The 17,867-nt window shown below is 41.9% G+C and overlaps 1 protein-coding gene across 1 annotated transcript in view; it reads right to left on the bottom strand.

The window, feature by feature from the left end:
• Positions 1-1,541: 1,541 nt before the first annotated feature.
• Positions 1,542-17,867, bottom strand: part of brinp2 (bone morphogenetic protein/retinoic acid inducible neural-specific 2) — a gene marked incomplete at its 3' end in the record, with an annotated part of 237,814 nt that continues 221,488 nt past the window's right edge. Inside the window, exons 7-9 of the mRNA XM_083928752.1 lie at positions 8,903-9,125; positions 3,427-3,733; positions 1,542-2,363 (exon numbers count right to left, since the gene is read on the bottom strand). Of these exons, the coding sequence (XP_083784878.1) occupies positions 1,542-2,363; positions 3,427-3,733; positions 8,903-9,125 (1,352 nt within the window). The remainder of the gene's footprint in view (positions 2,364-3,426; positions 3,734-8,902; positions 9,126-17,867) is intronic.

Here is a 17,867-nt window from a genome sequence, read left to right as displayed (position 1 = left end):
TCAGTGAGAAATTAGTGAAGTAAATGTAGAATCACCCTCAGGAGTACCATCGCTGCCCTGCAGAAACCTTGTAACTCCAGTCGCCATGGTAACTGGCATCTGACATTGGACCCACATGTGAATACAAACAAACTGCTTCATTGACCTGAGACTAAACCAAACCACCATTGAAAACTTTTTTTTTTTTTTTAAACCATAATCAGATCCACCAGTTTTAATCACTTACTGACAGTTTGTCTAATTGGAGATAGAAGGATTTTGCAGAACAATTACAGTATGCAAGTACTGGTGTGCACTGTGAATAAGTGACTCAAAGTTTCACAACACCAAATCAAAACAAGTAACTGCAGAAAGTGTGACTGGCATTTACATGGAAAAGCTACATTACCACGTGTTCTGGAGAATGTGTCTGCTGTTCTGTCTTGGTAGAAATATTGAAATATAAAAAGCAATACAGCCTGGAAAATCAAACACAGAAACTTAATGTGCTTCTTATCTTAACATTGACTCTCCATATAAGGCATGAGTTTGTTTCGTTATAAACATTTTTTTGGTCTTTGCACTGGGGTTATCTAAAAAGCAATGTGCACTTGTCCACACGTGGGGGTTAGATGGAGCGTTATTTACAGCGCTATTTCCTCAGACCTTTTGTTTCCACATCAGAAGATTTCTGTACAATTCTCAGCTCAAAAAGAAAAAAAAATAACTCAACATCTAAGAAATTTCGCTACTCCGTTTGCCAATGTGTTCACCTTCTTTTGGTAAAGACACACCACCAAGGACAGAACATCACTAACAGGCTTCTCACTCGGATGTTAAGCATAGATACTTACAAGTTTTTCAAATGCCAGATAAAACAGAAGGCAGGGGTTAAAAAGTAATATTCAATGACAGTAACAGCGTTTAGGGTTATCAAATTTTAAACTGTTAAGCATAACATAACAACTCATTCACCACATATATAATATTATCCCGTTTCCCCTTCCCACCAGATTGTTCTGTAGCCAAAGAAAATAGGGATAGAAAAGGGGAAATCTTCTCTTCTGTTGACTTATTTTTGAAGTTCCTCTTTACATATCAAAATCGCCTTTATCTTTGCAAGGCAGATGTCCTGGGTACACTTAATGACATCGGCTCTCTGAGGTTCCAAATCACAAAACCAGTGAGAAAAAAGATTCTCTTAACTTCATCCAGTCGTCCAGTTTGCCGAAAGCAGGGCAGTAATAGCAAAAGGAAACCTCTGGGCTAGTACAATAGAGCTTCTGAAAGAAAGTCCAAGGATCAGCTCTCCTCCCGAAAGTCCACACGGTGACTCCACTGTTCATCAAAGGGCTCTGAGTAGCAATTTCTGATAAAAATGTGACACCAGAAAATCAGCCAAGAGGGACCACAGATTCCTGAAGTCAGCCTTTACAGATGTGAATGTCCTATTGATCCGGAGGATTTGGGTCGGAGAGGCTAACTTCGTAGGACCTCCCCATGCTGAGTCAACTCGACTTTCTGTGTCGCATCACCCTGAACTCACTTGTGCACTAAGCTAGCTAGCTGCACAGCGGTGCCAGCTCGGGTTCAGGAGAGGCGTTGGGAAGCTTGGAGTTGAAGATCTGCAGAGAGTCCTTGATGCGTGCCACCTCTCCGGCTGACATCTTGAGCCGGTGGCGCAACAGACAAGAAAACAGGTCCAGCGGCTGCGGTGCTGGTGGAGACAGCCGGTTAATCCGGTCTCTTATCTCCAACAGCATGAGAAAGGCAGCGTCCTGCGTACCCTGTGTGTAGGGGTAGTCCAGCTGGAGAATCAGATCCTTGATGCCCTCGGGGTCAAAGTGCATGCTGTATCCAAACACTTTGAGTGTGTTGATCTTCATATACCCCAGGTTGGATGTCTGGTCATCCATGTCCAACGGCTCATAGAAGAGAGTTTCATTCACTGTCGGATCATCTGTGAGTATGCGGCTTCGCAGGTAGATGTGCACTGTTTCAAAGAAGGACTTCCATTTGTTGCCCAGAGACAGTGTCCAGTTGTAACACTGTGCCGTGACGACCGCGTCCAGTCGAGTTCTCTCCCAGTCAGGGAATTCAGGCTGGTTTACCGGCATGAACCAGCTCTCCGAGTGACTTCCCCCAAAAGGATTCACGTAAATGGCAGGCACGGGCTCCAGAGTCGAATTCTTAGTCAAGCATATCTGGAAAGAAATGCCCATCAGCATGTGGATGAGGTTGGACTTATTTTTGTTGCTCTTGAGCGTCAGCAACATTCTCTTCCTCCAGGCAGGATTGAACCAACTTCCCAGGCGGACGTCGTTGCTGATGTAAATGGCGTGGACCTCGATCCTGCTGTCCAGTCGCTGAAGCAGGTACTTCACCTGAAGAGAGATTAAAGTGAGGTCACATTTACTATTACAGGTAGAAAGATAATAACAGACTGATCACTTACACATAACTCATGGAGGAATTGTTGGGTCTATGTGAATCATAAATACGTCATAGAGTGTTGTCTTTACCAACTCTATATATAAAGTGTCTTGAGACAACTGTTGCTATGAATTGGCACTGTAAATTGAATTAAATAGATACACTATATATATATATATATATATATATATATATATATAGGCTTTCTGTTATGAATTTTATCATCTCAGACGGAAGAGAGCTTTACCTTGTTTAACAACTTTTTTTCCACTGGCTGAGCAGTAGAAGACTAAACTGACCTTTCTGTGTAAACTCTGGGGAGTGGCCTATTGATGTCATAGAACTACTGACATCAACTTTTTAAAGCAAAACTTTTTAAAAGCTCGAAACATACTACTATATTTTGTTGAAAAGGTAGTTGTTTGTGCAGATTAATAAGAAGCATAATGACATTTATTTCCACCTAGAAATATCCGTATCTAATTGCTACTATCTGTCGAAGAAGCTCCTCTTCTCACACATTCAAATGGATTGGGAGCCAGATCTTCTCGTGTCCCTTAAACTCTTAAACTTTTTGCTTGAGTGAACTTGCCTCCATCGCTGACACTGTACATGCTCACTGGTTTTATTATAAGCTAATTAATGAAAGAGATAACGAATATGCACTCATAGGGCCAACTCATACTGCCATACTTCATTTTTGTTTCGGACAGCATTTGGCAGCACTGAAGCATGAATGCAGAACTACAATGCTAACCTTTAGTTTGCCTTTTTTGTGGTGTATTTCGTTCACTTTTATCTGTACTATTATTGTTGGAGGTGTAGGTAAGGTTCTTTAATGTCCCCAAAGGGATAATCGTTTTCACCCAAGCATATGTTTGTGACTAGATACCAAGAAACCAATGTGTTTTTCATTTTTGTCATGATCTGAAGTGTAAAAAGAAGTACTGTATTATTTCCTTCACAGAAGTTTAGGAGAACTAAATGAACACATATGTGAAAAGCTTTGAGAACCTCAGCGTCAGGCATGTCCAAGTCAAAGTTCAGATAGTGGTCCAGTGATGTGGCGATGCTCGGCCGGCAGAAACCGAGATGGAGGAGGTTGCCGTGGTGACAGGCTCCGCAGCGGGTTGCATTGTCAGTGGCGCAGGAGGAGCAGGAGGTGGAGGAGGTGCCCACTATGCAGGGAACGACTCCCTGGCAGGTGGGCTGCTCCACAGGGCAGCTACAGCTCTTCACCTCCTCGGAGAAGGAGCCCAGCACTCCGTGCTCATTGCAGTAGAGCAGAGACTGAGCCATGTTCAACCAAAACCCGACAGGTCTGCAGAGGGCAGAGAAAAAAAACACAATAGGGCATTGTGTATGAATTAAAACATATTTCAACTGCTCGGTTTTGTTGAAATATTTAAGTCTGTTTCACTTCTGACTGTTGTGATGGAAATAACAATATACATGTTTTGTGTTTTGAAAAACAGGATATTCTATATCTCCTCATTATGCAGAAGTTCTTTATCTGGGCATGAGAGTTTCAGATCTGTATATCTTGTGACTACACAACACTGCTCTTTCTGTTCCCTTTATCCTGTGATACAAGTATGACAAAGTTTATTGCCCGTTTGCATGCTACTGGGAACACTTGATATGAATGTGACTAATGTTACTGCCTTATCTTACACGTACGTGTTCATGTTCTGTTTAAAATGCAAACTGCCCTCAGCTCTGGGTCTGTCTCTAAGTGCCCATGTTGGCGTCCGTACCAGAGACATCCTTTCTGCAGAAAATGCTCTGAGAATAAAACCACAGAGAAAAGCCCAAACTTGTTTGTTGTCTAATCTTTGTTGAGCGACCCCCCAGCATCACTGATGAGTGTGGTAAGTATACAGTACTGTATAAAAGGTGTATATTAATTTTTACTTCCAATTTTAATAATTGAACTTACAACTTTACTACATTTAGTCAGTTGCGGGGCTGCATATGGTATTGAAGGTGTTGGTGTCAGAGAAGCCAAATAAGTGATCAAGCAGAGAGTGATAAGATGAACAAAACGGAAATTGTTATTGGTGTGTGTCACACACTAACTCTGGATGGGTGCATTGCTACAGAAATATCTCCCTGCTCTCCAACCTCACCCCAGCCTGAAATCCAGACCTCTGAATTGATTTCTACATCTGAGAGTCAGTTCAGGTGTTGTGCTCATTTACAGCTCTTTCCACAGTTGGAAAAAAACAAATCAGAACTTTGTAGGCTGGATTAAGAACGGGAATGTCAGGGCGTCGTGGTGGCATAGAGGTTAAAGGCGCAGACAATGTAGACAGATGGGGACATCATCTCCCTGTGCAAGAGCCAGAAAAATGAATTGTTGTTGTAAGTTGAAAACAACCTGTGTGGCTCAACCTAAAGGTAATAGTTTCCTGCCTTTCTGAAAGTTAGATGAAAAGATCAATACCAATCTCATGGAGCTGGGAGGCAGAGCAGCTCAGCCTATTATAAAGACCAGAAGCAGGGGGACAGAGCCAGTTCATTTTGAAAAGATGCTTACCATCACCTCTGAAGCTGTATCTTGGTGATTTCATCTGTACACCAACAGTTACATAATAAAAAAAAATATGTTTTTGCCTGGCCTTGAGGAGATCCCTTCATAAAGGGATTCCAGTGGGATTGAGGGGGATAAAATCCACAGTCCTCATGCTCTAAAAAATATATTCCAAAAGTCTCCTCAGAGGGACACTGCTTTTAATACGGTTAACTGTACATTTACATGAAAAACAGGAATTGTGCCCCCCAATAAAAATACCCTAAATTATTCAAAAATGAACAAATGTATTTTCAGACTTCACATTCTTCTTTATTGGTTGAAAAAATAATGTTTGACAAATATATTTCTGACTCCACGTTCCATCTCTGCTCTCCTCCACTACAACACAAATGAACGGGTAGTTTCTTACACAGACGCTGATGATGAGTAGGCTTTAAAAAAGGACTTTATATATTTATATTCATACATATCAATTAAGTAGTGGTTCCATACACTGGGAGAAAAGGAAGATGGTAAGAAGAACTGTGGTTAGGTAGACATTTCATGCCTGAGACCCTTAAAATTATGATTTACTAATACAACCTCCTGATATCGGATCTGCACCCTGCGATACCACACCCCTTCGCTCCTTCTCTATGTAGATGACTCATTGTTTCATCCGTGGTGCCTGCATAGTGAACCTACTCCCAAAATAAAGTTAAAGTGGCATTATTCTCTTCTTTGAAAAATGTATTCACGAAACATTTATTGTGAAAGGTAAGATGGAAGAAGTGGAGCTATCTAGGCAGCCTTTATCGAGGTTGAAGGAGTCAAAAAGTTTTCTGTCTGATCCTTGGATGTATGAGGTCTAGCAGCAGACCTCTGTGTTGTTGTGTTATACGTAATCCTCACAAGTAAAGAAACAATGTGATTGTTTGATGTAATTAATCCAGCACTTTTTTGTCACTTAATAATCGTGTTCTATGTGAAAGTACACTAAAGTATATTGACTTGTCTCTCTCGCTGCCTCAAACCAATGAGTGGATTTGCCAGGCTAGACTATAATACTGTAATGGGGTCTTCACAGATCTTAGTAGTAAAAGAAAGTGGAGCACAGGCCTTGAACCACTGCACTGGCTTCCTGTGTTTCAGATGTAAAATCCCATTGCTTGTCTATAAAGGACTAAATGGTCTTGGGCCTAAATGCATTTCTGATTTACTTGTTTATGAAAAAAGAACTTGGTGTTCCCAGGTGTGTTCCCTAAGTGAGGCAAAGCAGCTTTTAGTGTCTCTGCTCCTCCTCCTCCACCTGAGGACCAGGCTTCCTGAATATCTGATATCAGCTCAAACTTCCAGCTCATTTAAAAGCAGACATATAAAGCATCATTGTTTGCTGCAGCTTTCTAATAAATTAGATACACAACGTTAATAATTGAATCTGTAACTATGTATTTGCTTTTTGTTTCTATTGTCTTTTAAAGGCAATTTTAATGTTTTCTTGATGTCTTATATTTAATGTATTTATAAAGCTATTTAAGTTGCCTTGTGTCTAAATGGAGCTCTATAAATAACCTTGCCTTCCCTTCACCTTTGTTGTGATTTAATTAACAGCCGCCACAGTGACGCCGGAACTGTTTTTCACTTTGTGGGTGTGTGTGTGTTTGTGTCATGGCAAAATGAGGCGGTTTTAGGTACTTTGTCAAGTGTTTATATTTCTGTCTATCAGATTTTGCCACCGCGCTTACGTCAAAACCGTTGAAATCAAAATGAGTTCAAAAATGGGTGTGGTCCAGGAAGGGCACTGAAAGTAAAGAGTGAGATGAAAGGAGGGGGCCATTTTACATTTCACGTACACCTTCTATTATCTTCTCCTTCCAGCTTTTAGAAGATTAAACAAGTATAGTGGCACTTTTCATGAAAAATGTTAGATAAGATCACACTGCTGTTTGCCCCCAATGCATCCCATCTTCCATAGGTGATCATGTAATTGACAGTCTGCTCCATATTACTTATAAACTGGAGAGTTTATCCGTGGCTATTTGACACCACATGGGTGGTTGTGTGGTACGACTGCAGTAGAGATGAAAATGCACATACATATATGATCATCCACTTTGGTACGGTAACAGCAGCAGCACGTTCAGACTGTAAATTGGCTGTGCAGAGATTCTAACCTCAGGCTAAGTTCAGGAAATCACACACACAAAATTGCCCAAAATGCTCCAGCAATTCCTCCCCCTCAGGCCTATGTAAATAGACAAAAAAATGAATGATGATAAAACAAATGGGTTTGTGCAGAAGAAAATAGGGAGCTTTTTTCAGCTGAGCAGCCCCTGATAACTTGTTGTTTCTGGTATAAACTGGGTTAAAACTCTAAGTGACAGGGGTGAGACTGAGAGAGAGAGAGATAGAGAGAGAGAGGCAACGGAAAGGTGACTGAGGCAGAGAAATAAAGACAAAGTGAGGCAAAGTGAGAGAAGGGGGGTTGAGTGGAGGGAAAGGACTATCAGGGAAATTAAAGTCCTCTGTAAACAAGTGCCAAGCTGTCAGTCTGTTAGAGGACTTGATTACGGCGTGCCACAATACCACGTACCTTACCCCCAAAAAGCCGCCATCACATCTCCCTTCCATTTCCCATATTCCCTGACTTTCCTTCCTTTCTCTGTTGCTTATATTTCTCTTGTGTTTTCTCTCTCTCTGGCTGTTCACATCTCTGTTACTCAGCTTCCCTTCCCTCTCTTAACACCTACTTTTCACAAACTTGTCTTTATTTTCCCTCAGGCAGGGCAACAAAACTGCAACGTAATGACAGCTGACTCTTGTAAGGGTACTCTGCGCAGTCTCAGGATTCACTCAGGAAGATTGAGTCAGGAACATCGGTTTAGCTTTATTCCACACTGCACATCATTACTGCAAAAATACAGATGTTTTCTGAATGTGTTCAGAGTGCACTGTGAGTGCACATCTGAGCGATGTATTTGTATACCCCCAATGGGAAAGTCATAGTCAGGCATTACCGGACTCATTCGCAAATGCGCATTAATCTGGAACCTCTCAGTTAATTTCCCATTACAATGGGTCTTTTTCAGTGGTGCAGACCAAAATGCCTCTGAAAAGCAACTGAATAGACCTACAACCAATCAGAGCAACAAAACTATGCGGCGCTGAGCAAAGTATTCCACGTTGAGGTGGTGCTTGGTCCATTTTTACGCAGGAAAGGAATGATGGCCGGGTCAAAAATTTTCTCAAGAATTTTCTCAAATTAAAGCTAAACAGTACACTAAAATGTGGTTCTACATTTTAGGTGAGAAATAGGCAATGCATCAACATAATCTTGATTTGTATGTGATCAAAACTGCCTAGTTTGACAGTTTGATCTGAGTTGCATGAGCCTCGTAAGAAGGACACTTACGATAGGTAAACCAAGTTTAATCCTCTGAGAAGTGCTGAGGGAATTATATTCACCATGACCGGAGAGAGTTTAATTTATCGTACTTATAAAAAAAACCCAGTAATTGCAGAATAACAAAAACTCAGATCTGTGAGTTGTTGATACAGATCATTCATTCTGGTACATTCAGGGTAGAGCTATCTACATAGTGTTGCTACTACACTGTCATTACAGCTAGACATATTTACTACTGTACAATCTGTTGACAGCAGAGACAGCCCAAAGCTGAAATCCCAATGCCAGCACTCAACAAATACATGTTTTGGATGGGAATCAGCTTAACTGCAGCAATTGTGTACCCCACTGGCACGTTTCCAACCGTCCTGTGTGTATATCTTTTGGGTTTTAGCTAAATTCAAAGCGTAGCTCTTTCCAGACAGATAGCTCTGGGTTTTCCCACTTGAGCTGGGCTGTTAGAGCCCTACAGCTGTAATGAATCACCACAAAGCAGCCCAAAAAAGTATCATTCAAAAAATGCCTACATCATTTGGTTTGTTTTCTGTCAATGTGTCCCAGTGGGTTACCTCTCTCTGGGCAGACTGATGTGAGGATGTTTGGGGCAGCGTTTGCTCAGGGTGAACAGTTTCCTGACGACCTTCTGTGCTTTGCTCAGGACCAGGGCACTGCTGGCTTCCAGCTGGGCGTAGCGCTTCTGAAGAGACAAGTCAGCCGTCCAGAACTTTGCAATCATGGTCACATTTAAAAACTGGTCGCTGGGCAAGCGCTTCAGGAGGGCTTTGAATTCATCTGCGGGGGGGGGGGGGGGGGGGGGGGGTAGAATCAGAGAGAGGGAAGGTGTAGAAAGACAAAAAAGGACAATATTAGACACTCCCTGGTAATTTAGTTGTTAATAATCCCCTTTTTGAGCACTGCAAACCTATTCGCAGCAGTTTTCCCCAGTGGCATGCCGAGATAATGAGGGAGGAGCTGGGGGAGTTACATGTGTCATTATAATACAAATCAAAGCTGTTGTGTTCTAATGAATTGCCATTACAAAGTAAACACCTGTGCTTCAATTTGCAGTTATACTCACTCACCTCACCCTTACAAGCTCATTGTATTCACAGTTGCATCATTTGCATTTAGAAACAAGCAATCTGACAATTGACAGTATGGTGCCACGCATTGATGGGGATTTTCATTTACGCTGAAATTCTTTCTTTAAAAGCCCAAACTAGTTGAGGGAAAATAATCTCAAGCTGAACAGACCAATAAATGCATATGGCAAAATGGTGGGAGGTTCTACCTGCGCTTCACTCTGAAATGCAAATGTATGTAAAACAGTTATGGATGTAGTTTGCAGCAAATTCTGCAGGTGTCGCAGCAGCTGTCCCCTCCAAGCTAGGTTTAACGTAACATCCTACCACCTCCAACAGCATGTAGTAGATTCACTCAAATGCTGAGGTTAACTAATAATTGACAAGTGGCACACACTTTCATTAGACCTGCCTGATAAATGCCCTCAGTTTAGAAAGTAAATGTAATGTCCCAATAACAGCCCAATATGAGAAAACCCTGATGACATTCTACTACATGGTTTTTGAAGAAAAATTAATTTCAGCCCATTCTCATTCCCAAAGCATCAAATACCTTGGTATTTGGCACCGATGCTTAAGAGTGCCTTGTTTGTTGGTGCCAAATGCCCCTGGCTTTTGACCGCAATGATACTGGCTGCTCTGAGCCAAAATTAGGAGCATCAAACTCATCATAAGGAACTAGGTTGGGGTGGTGGATGGGTCAAACACTTTCACCCAGGAGACAGTGGTTCATATCCCGTTCACCCAAGATCTTTTCCTAACCCTAACCAAGTGGTTTTGTTGCCTAAACTTAACTACGTAGTTTTGTTTGAATTCAGAGCATTAATTATGTGATCCTGACGGATGTATGTGAAGAGCTGAGATAGGAATTTTGAAACTAAAACATGAGAAAATTAAGACAGCTGTTTGTTGGCCACCAAATACCAAATATGTATGTATAAGGTGCTTTTATTCTGATGGGTACTTCAGTCAGAACAGCACCTTCTGTGTTGTATTAGACACACTGACATCTGCTCCGGCCAAACCAAAGAGAGACATTCAAATCACAACTGTGTGTGGAATCTCAAACATAAGAAGATTGACCGTTGGAGTAAATTACACTGAGAATAATATCAGCAGAGGAGACACCACTCGTACCCTGTGCTGGGTTTGCCAAGAGCGTTCCGGTGTTAAGATCATTGGAGTTCCATTATGAACCAGTGGGCAAGTATTACGCCAGTTTGAAACCTCTGGGAAACCCGAACCTGTTATTTCCTTTTCTCCTAAAGCCAGCTAAGTAAGACCTTCTAGGATTGTTCTGGGTCTGCTGGAGAATCATATTCCCATGTGCTGTCGTTGGCAGGGAGACAGAGAGGAAATCTGCAGCCAAGCCGACCTGAGCTGAGCCCAACTGATGAGACTCAAGCCTATTACAGTGCTCAGTGATCCCAGATGACACAATGGCCGGTCTCTCTACATCCCTCTCTTTGTGTAGGCTATGTCTGCCTCTCTCCTGCTGTGTGATCTTTTTCTCTTTGGGGTTGTCTCATTGTCTCACTTGAGTTGTTTCCTATCTGCATCTCTTGTTACTCCCTCGTGTCTCTCTGTAGCCTCTCTGTACGGACATGAGAGCGAATTAGTATTGGCAACATTAACTTTATTATCACTCTGTTTTGCTGCGTACATTCCTCAGCAGGTCTGTTTTTCTCGTTTTACATCTACTGATCTTCAGAGTTCATTGTTGAAAAAAAAAAGAACAGTATGCTCTACATAAAGAATAATGCCAAACACAACATAAGGTCCAAGTTAGGAAGTATTTATGAAGCATGAACACCTTTTCTTCCTGACATCAGCAGCAGCAAGAGGGTTCCTGGTTGGCATGTTCTCATCGTGTCTGCACGGGTTTTCCCCGGATCCACAGCTTCCTCCCACAGTCCAAAGACATGAACGTGCTGTGGTGCCTTCAGGTTTTATTGTGTTTTTATCTTCCGTGACTTGAATATATGTTATAACTGCAGGGCGGTGTTATGTGTTTTTTAATCAGCAAATAAAGTAAATCAATCAAAATTTCCCCCTGATGTGTATGTTATCACTCCATTGAATGGACATTATCAGTGCTCCTCAGCCTCGTAGATATGGGTTTGAAGAGGCTGCTGTACCTCCCAGAAATTTCAGAAGACGATTATTATCTCGGGCTACACGGTGGTGTAGTGGTTAGCACTGTTGCCTCACAGCGAGAAGGTTCCAGGTTCGCATCACGGCCTGGGCCTTTCTGTGTGGAGTTTGCATGTTCTCCCCGTGTCTGCGTGGGTTTTCTCCGGGTACTCCGGTTTCCTCCCACAGTCCAAAGACATGCACGTGTTAGGTTAATTGATGACTCTAAATTGCCCGTAGGTGTGAATGGTTGTCTATCTCTGTTCGTCTCTATGTGCCCTGTGATAGACTGGCGTCCTGTCCAGGGTGTACCCCGCCTCACGCCTGATGTCAACTGGGATCGGCTCCAGCGCGACCCCGGGATAAGCGGTTGATGAATGAATGAATGATTATTATCTCTTCATGCGGTAACGGTCGCCATCAGAACAGCTTTGGTGTCACTTTTCGTAAAGTTGTGAAGTCAAACAAATCAAACATAGCTTGATAAGATTCAGGCAACAAAACTATATGGTTAGATTGAGGAAAAGATTGTGGTTTAGGTTAAAATACTAAAGACAGACTTTAGGTCTCACAGTGGGACACAAGCTCTGCTGTCCTGGGGGAAAGTCCTTGTGTGTATTTGACCCACCACCCACCCAAACCTCCCTTCTTACATTGTCTTAATACTACTCCCTACCATTGTCATCGTACAGAGCAGCTGAGAGTGATGCGTGTCAGATTCTTTGTTCTGTATGCCTTGTTTCCTGGTTTATTTTGAAGTTCTCTCCTCATGTGCCATGTCTTCCTGTCTGTGATCGGCTCCCTTGTCCTGATTTGTTCCACCTGTGTTGTCCTTGCCAGCTGTGTCTTGTCCGTAATTAGTCTCCCTTTATGTACCCTGGTCCCCTGTTGTTCTTTGTCAGTACGGTTGCTGTCTTGTTTCCTTGTACTTGTTTACGTTTTCAGATTAAACCTCTCCTTGTTACAAGATCTCGTTGGTTTTCTGGTTGCTTTTTTGCATTTGGGTGCTTCGCTCGAGGCTTCACTGAGACAATGCGAATGGGTGACTCAGCTTAAAATGAGAATAGATGAGCCAACTAGGAGGGCCGTACTGCCTCATATATATGACAAACAACTGATGATGTCCCTTCAACAGCTGAATTTGTTGAAACGTCTCGTTGTTACACAAGTTTGGATGATGGGGACACAAAATGGTTAATCAACTCTCCGAAAACACACATAATGTTGCCCTTACTGTTCATTTCTGTAAATGTGGAAATACTAAGTGTTCCAGTATGGCTGTCAAGATGGCAGGTTCCCTCATCTGAAACCCTCTTTAGTTAGCTCATTAGAATATCCCATTTCTGTTTGAAAGGTATAGGCTTTTTTTTTTTTCCAGAGCGCACATGCGTGCGGTGAGTTGCACTGTGACCATTAGCTAGTGAGATCAATGCCTTCATACGCCTCACCACACTCTCCTTCCCTCTGTCCTGCATCTGTCTTCATTTCCCTCCATCAATGATTAACTCCCACACAGTGGCACACACACATTCATACATCAACCCACTCCCCCTATTTATTTTTTATTTTTTTTCCTGTTTTTAAATCCCTCTTGTTTTCTAAATCTGCCTTTAACATTCCCTGAGTATTAGTATGTCCCAGCCTCTCTCTCTCTCTCCTCATACACTCTAGAAGTAATCATTAGCACTGCCATCACGCTTTGGAATTTGTCTGTCTGTTTTCCTCCCTTTCCTGACATTTATGACTCCATGTCCCAAATTTATGGACAATTTGGCTCACTCGAAATCTATCAGATAAAGAGGCCAGGTTTTTTTTCTATAATGGGTGACCGCTCCGCCCTAAAATCTCCATCTCTGGGCTGAGTTAGTGATTCATGACATCATCAGGCACAGGCGACAGCTAAGTGACTGGCTGGCTGAAGCCTGTTCATTTAACTCCCTACAAGGACATGGGATATTAAAAAAGTCTGAGCCGGGATTGGAAGAGTCATATCCAGTTCTGTGTAGTGGAGAGAGAAGTCAGTAGTAGAAGTGTGGCTCTAGGGATAATGATGTTGGCCAGTAGCTCCGACTCTTTGGACCAAAATGAAATTGGATAACTATTGGATGAACTACCATACAATTTGGTACAGACATTTATGTCCACACAGAATGATGGTTTATGATTGAGATGTCCAAATGAAGCTTCATGCATTAGTTGTATTTGTCGACCCTACTAGAGAAAGGCTCAAGGAATGGCAAATCACACAAACCATTTTCTCCAATTTTCTGACAATGTGGCGCTCTGTGTTCAGCAAAAGTTGAAAACACACAGATTTGTCATTCCTTGAGCCTTTTTCTTTAAACTGAGAGTCAACAAATACAAGTAATGCAATGTATATAATATAATATAATAGTATAAATAATGTAATGTAAGTGTTATTTGGACATCACTGGTGTGTTTCCAACCCTTTGTTGAACCAAGCCCCCACCACGGAGTAGTTTGCACAATAGAGCAGTTTCTCATTGACCCCCGTGTTAAACAGGTTGTCACACACACTTCACAGCACCTATTTAAACCTGTTTAATACCTGGTACAAAAAAACATTCTAGTCTGTATGTTTAGGTCGTATCTCCATGACAGCACTGAGGGGGGTGAATTTTTTTTATACCAGGCTAGTTTTATTTGAGGTTAAAGTTTATGAATAATTAGGGGCGTGGTCTATTGTGTTACGGTGACGTATTACGTTATTTCCGGTGCTTGTGTGTTGGTCACTCGTAGTTGTTTCACTGTTAGCTGCTCTCGCTAAATTCAACTGTTTTTGCTATAATATTCACCACAGCGGCTAACTACCGCTTAACATTTAAACATCCACTAGTTCTACTCAAGCACTCACAGCTCTCCTTCTTTCAGCCGCTTTCTGGCTAATTAATCGTTACACGCTGTTAGCCACTTTAGCTTAGCAGTTAGCTTCACGGCTGGTGATGGCTTCCCCCGCTCTCTCTCCTGCTCTCTCTTGCTCGGAGTGTCGTATGTTTAGCTACTCCTCTGCCTCCTTTAGTGATAATGGTAAGTGTAATAGGTGTAGTGTATTTGTAGCGCTGGAGGCGAGGCTCAGTGAGATAGAGGCACGGCTCCGCACCATGGAAGCTCAGTCTTACGCTACAGTAGCTAGCCAGCCACCTACAACTTTAGCCGGTGCGAAGCCACATAGTGTAGCGTTAGCTCCTGCTAGCCCTCCCCCGGCAATCCCTGAGCAGCCAGGGTCCTCCTGGGTGACTGTGAGAGGAAAGCATAGTTCTAAATCGAAGCCCATGGTTAACCATCCACCCGTTCACGTTTCAAACAAGTTTTCTCCACTCAGTGACACGCCTGCTGAGAAAACAACACTGGTTATTGGCAGCTCCATTTTGAGAAACGTGAACTTAGTGACACCAGGGACAATAGTAAAATGCATCCCAGGGGCCAGAGCGGGCGACATTGAATCCTATTTGAAACTTCTGGCTAGGGATAGACTTAAATATGGTAGGATTGTTATTCACGTCGGCGGTAATGACACCCGATTACGTCAATCGGAGGTCACTAAAATTAATGTGGAGTCGGTGTGTTCTTATGCAAAAACTATGTCGGACTCCGTAATTTTCTCTGGTCCCCTGCCCAACTTGACTTGCGATGACATGTATAGCCGCATGTCATCATTCCGTCGCTGGCTGTCTGGATGGTGCCCGGTAAATAATGTGGGCTTCGTAGATAATTGGCAGTCTTTCTGGGGAAAACCTGGTCTTATTAGGAGAGATGGTATTCATCCTACTTTGGAGGGTGCCGCTCTCATATCTAAGAACCTGGACGCAGTTGTTAGCGGTCTAAAACCATGACAACCCAGTGTTGGGATCAGGAAGCAGAGTCGCAGTTTAATACACCTCTCTGCGCTGCCCTTATCGCAGGTGCCCAGGAAGCAGAGTGGCAGTCTTACACACCTCTCTGCGCTCCCTGTGGAGCATTTTCCAGCTCAGTTTAGTATACAAACACTGTCTGCCCCACGATCATTTAAATTAAACAGATCAAAAATGAACAGAAGAGGAGCTACAAAGAAAAACTTGATACAAATCAACGCAAAATCTGCGACAATGCAACAATATCAGAAAATAAAATGTGGACTTTTAAACATTAGATCTCTCTCATCTAAAGCTGTATTAGTAAACGATCTGATATCAGACAACCATATTGATTTACTCTGTCTGACCGAAACCTGGCTGCGTCCCGAAGAATATGTTAGCCTAAATGAATCCACTCCTCCCAGTCATATTAATACTCATATTTCTCGAGGCAGTGGTCGAGGAGGAGGCGTTGCAGCTATTTATAATTCAGGCCTATTAATAAACCCTAAACCTAAACTAAATTATAATTCATTTGAAAGTCTTGTTCTTAGTCTTTCACATTCAACCTGGAAAACTGTGCAGCCAATTATATTTGTTATAGTGTACCGTGCTCCTGGTCCGTACTCTGAATTTCTGTCCGAATTCTCAGAGTTTCTGTCAAATTTAGTCCTTAAATCCGACAAAGTAATAATTGTAGGTGATTTTAATATTCATGTGGACAGCGATAATAATAGTCTCAGTATCGCGTTTATCTCTCTATTAGATTCGATTGGTTTTAGTCAGAGTGTACATAAACCTACTCACTGTTTTAATCACACCCTCGACCTTGTTTTGGTTTATGGTGTGGAAATTGATGACTTAATAGTCCTTCCACAGAATCCTATTTTATCAGACCATTATTTAATAACTTTTGAATTCATATTACAGGACTACTCACCACTGGGTAAAAGTGTCTACACCAGATGTTTATCTGATAGTGCTATAACTAAATTTAAGGAAGCGATTCCATCTGCATTTACTTTAATGCCTCATCCTAATATTCAAGACTCCTGCACTAACGTTAGTTTCTCTGAAATTGATCACCTTGTTGAAAGTGTTGCAGGCTCTCTAAGAACAACACTTGACTCTGTTGCTCCTTTAAAAAAGAAGATAATAAAACAGAGGAAGTTAGCTCCGTGGTATAACTCACAAACCCGTGAATTAACACAAATATCGCGAAAGTTGGAAAGTAAATGGCGCTCCACTAAACTGGAGGAATCTCACTTAGTTTGGCAAGAAAGTCTTAAAACCTATAGGAAGGACCTCCGTAATGCCAGAGCAGCATATTACTCATCTTTAATAGAGGAGAATAAGAACAATCCTAGATTTCTTTTCAGCACAGTAGCCAGGCTGACAGAGAGCCACAGCTCTATTGAGCCATGTATTCCTATAACCCTCAGCAGTAACGACTTCATGACCTTCTTTAATGACAAAATTATAACTATAAGGGACAAAATCAACTCGCTTGGCACCAATCTTTCATCGAACCCAGGAACCTTACAAACTGTACGACCTGATATATTCTTGGACTGCTTTTCTACAGTCGACCTTAACAAATTAACCTCTACTATTTCAGCATCAAAACCTTCTACTTGTCTTCTAGACTCTATTCCAACTAGGTTACTTAAAGAAGTGTTACCTTTAATTAGCACTCCTGTATTAGATATGATTAACATGTCTTTATCAGCAGGTTATGTACCAATGTCTTTTAAAGTAGCTGTAATTAAACCTCTTCTTAAAAAGCCCAGTCTTGATCCTGAGGTACTAGCCAACTATAGACCTATATCTAACCTTCCTTTTCTCTCTAAGATCCTCGAGAAATTAGTTGCCAATCAGTTGTGTGACTTTTTACATAATAATGAGTTATTTGAGGATTTCCAGTCAGGATTTAGAGCAAATCATAGCACTGAGACAGCACTGGTGAAAATTACTAACGACCTTCTAATAGCTTCAGACAAAGGACTTGTCTCTGTACTTGTCTTACTAGATCTTAGTGCTGCCTTCGACACTATTGACCATCACATCCTGCTACACAGACTAGAGCATCTGATCGGCATCAAAGGAACCGCACTGAGCTGGTTTAAGTCATATTTATCAGATAGATCTCAGTTTGTACATGTTAATGACAAATCCTCCATGCACACTAAAGTTAGTCACGGAGTCCCACAGGGTTCTGTCCTTGGACCGATTCTTTTCACCTTATATATGCTTCCCTTAGGAAATATTATAAGGAAGCACTCCATTAACTTTCATTGTTATGCTGATGATACACAATTATATTTGTCGATCAAACCAGAAGAAACCCATCAGTTAGATAAACTTCAAATGTGCATTAAGGAAATAAAAAGCTGGATGACCTGCAATTTTCTGATGTTAAACTCAGACAAAACTGAAATTATTGTACTTGGCCCCAAAGGCCTCCG

The sequence above is a fragment of the Echiichthys vipera genome (genome assembly GCF_963691815.1).
Source record: "Echiichthys vipera genome assembly, chromosome: 15".
In the NCBI taxonomy this organism is placed as follows: domain Eukaryota; kingdom Metazoa; phylum Chordata; class Actinopteri; order Perciformes; family Trachinidae; genus Echiichthys; species Echiichthys vipera.
Note: the sequence above shows the minus strand (reverse complement) of the source record. Positions and strands in the feature narration are given on the sequence as shown.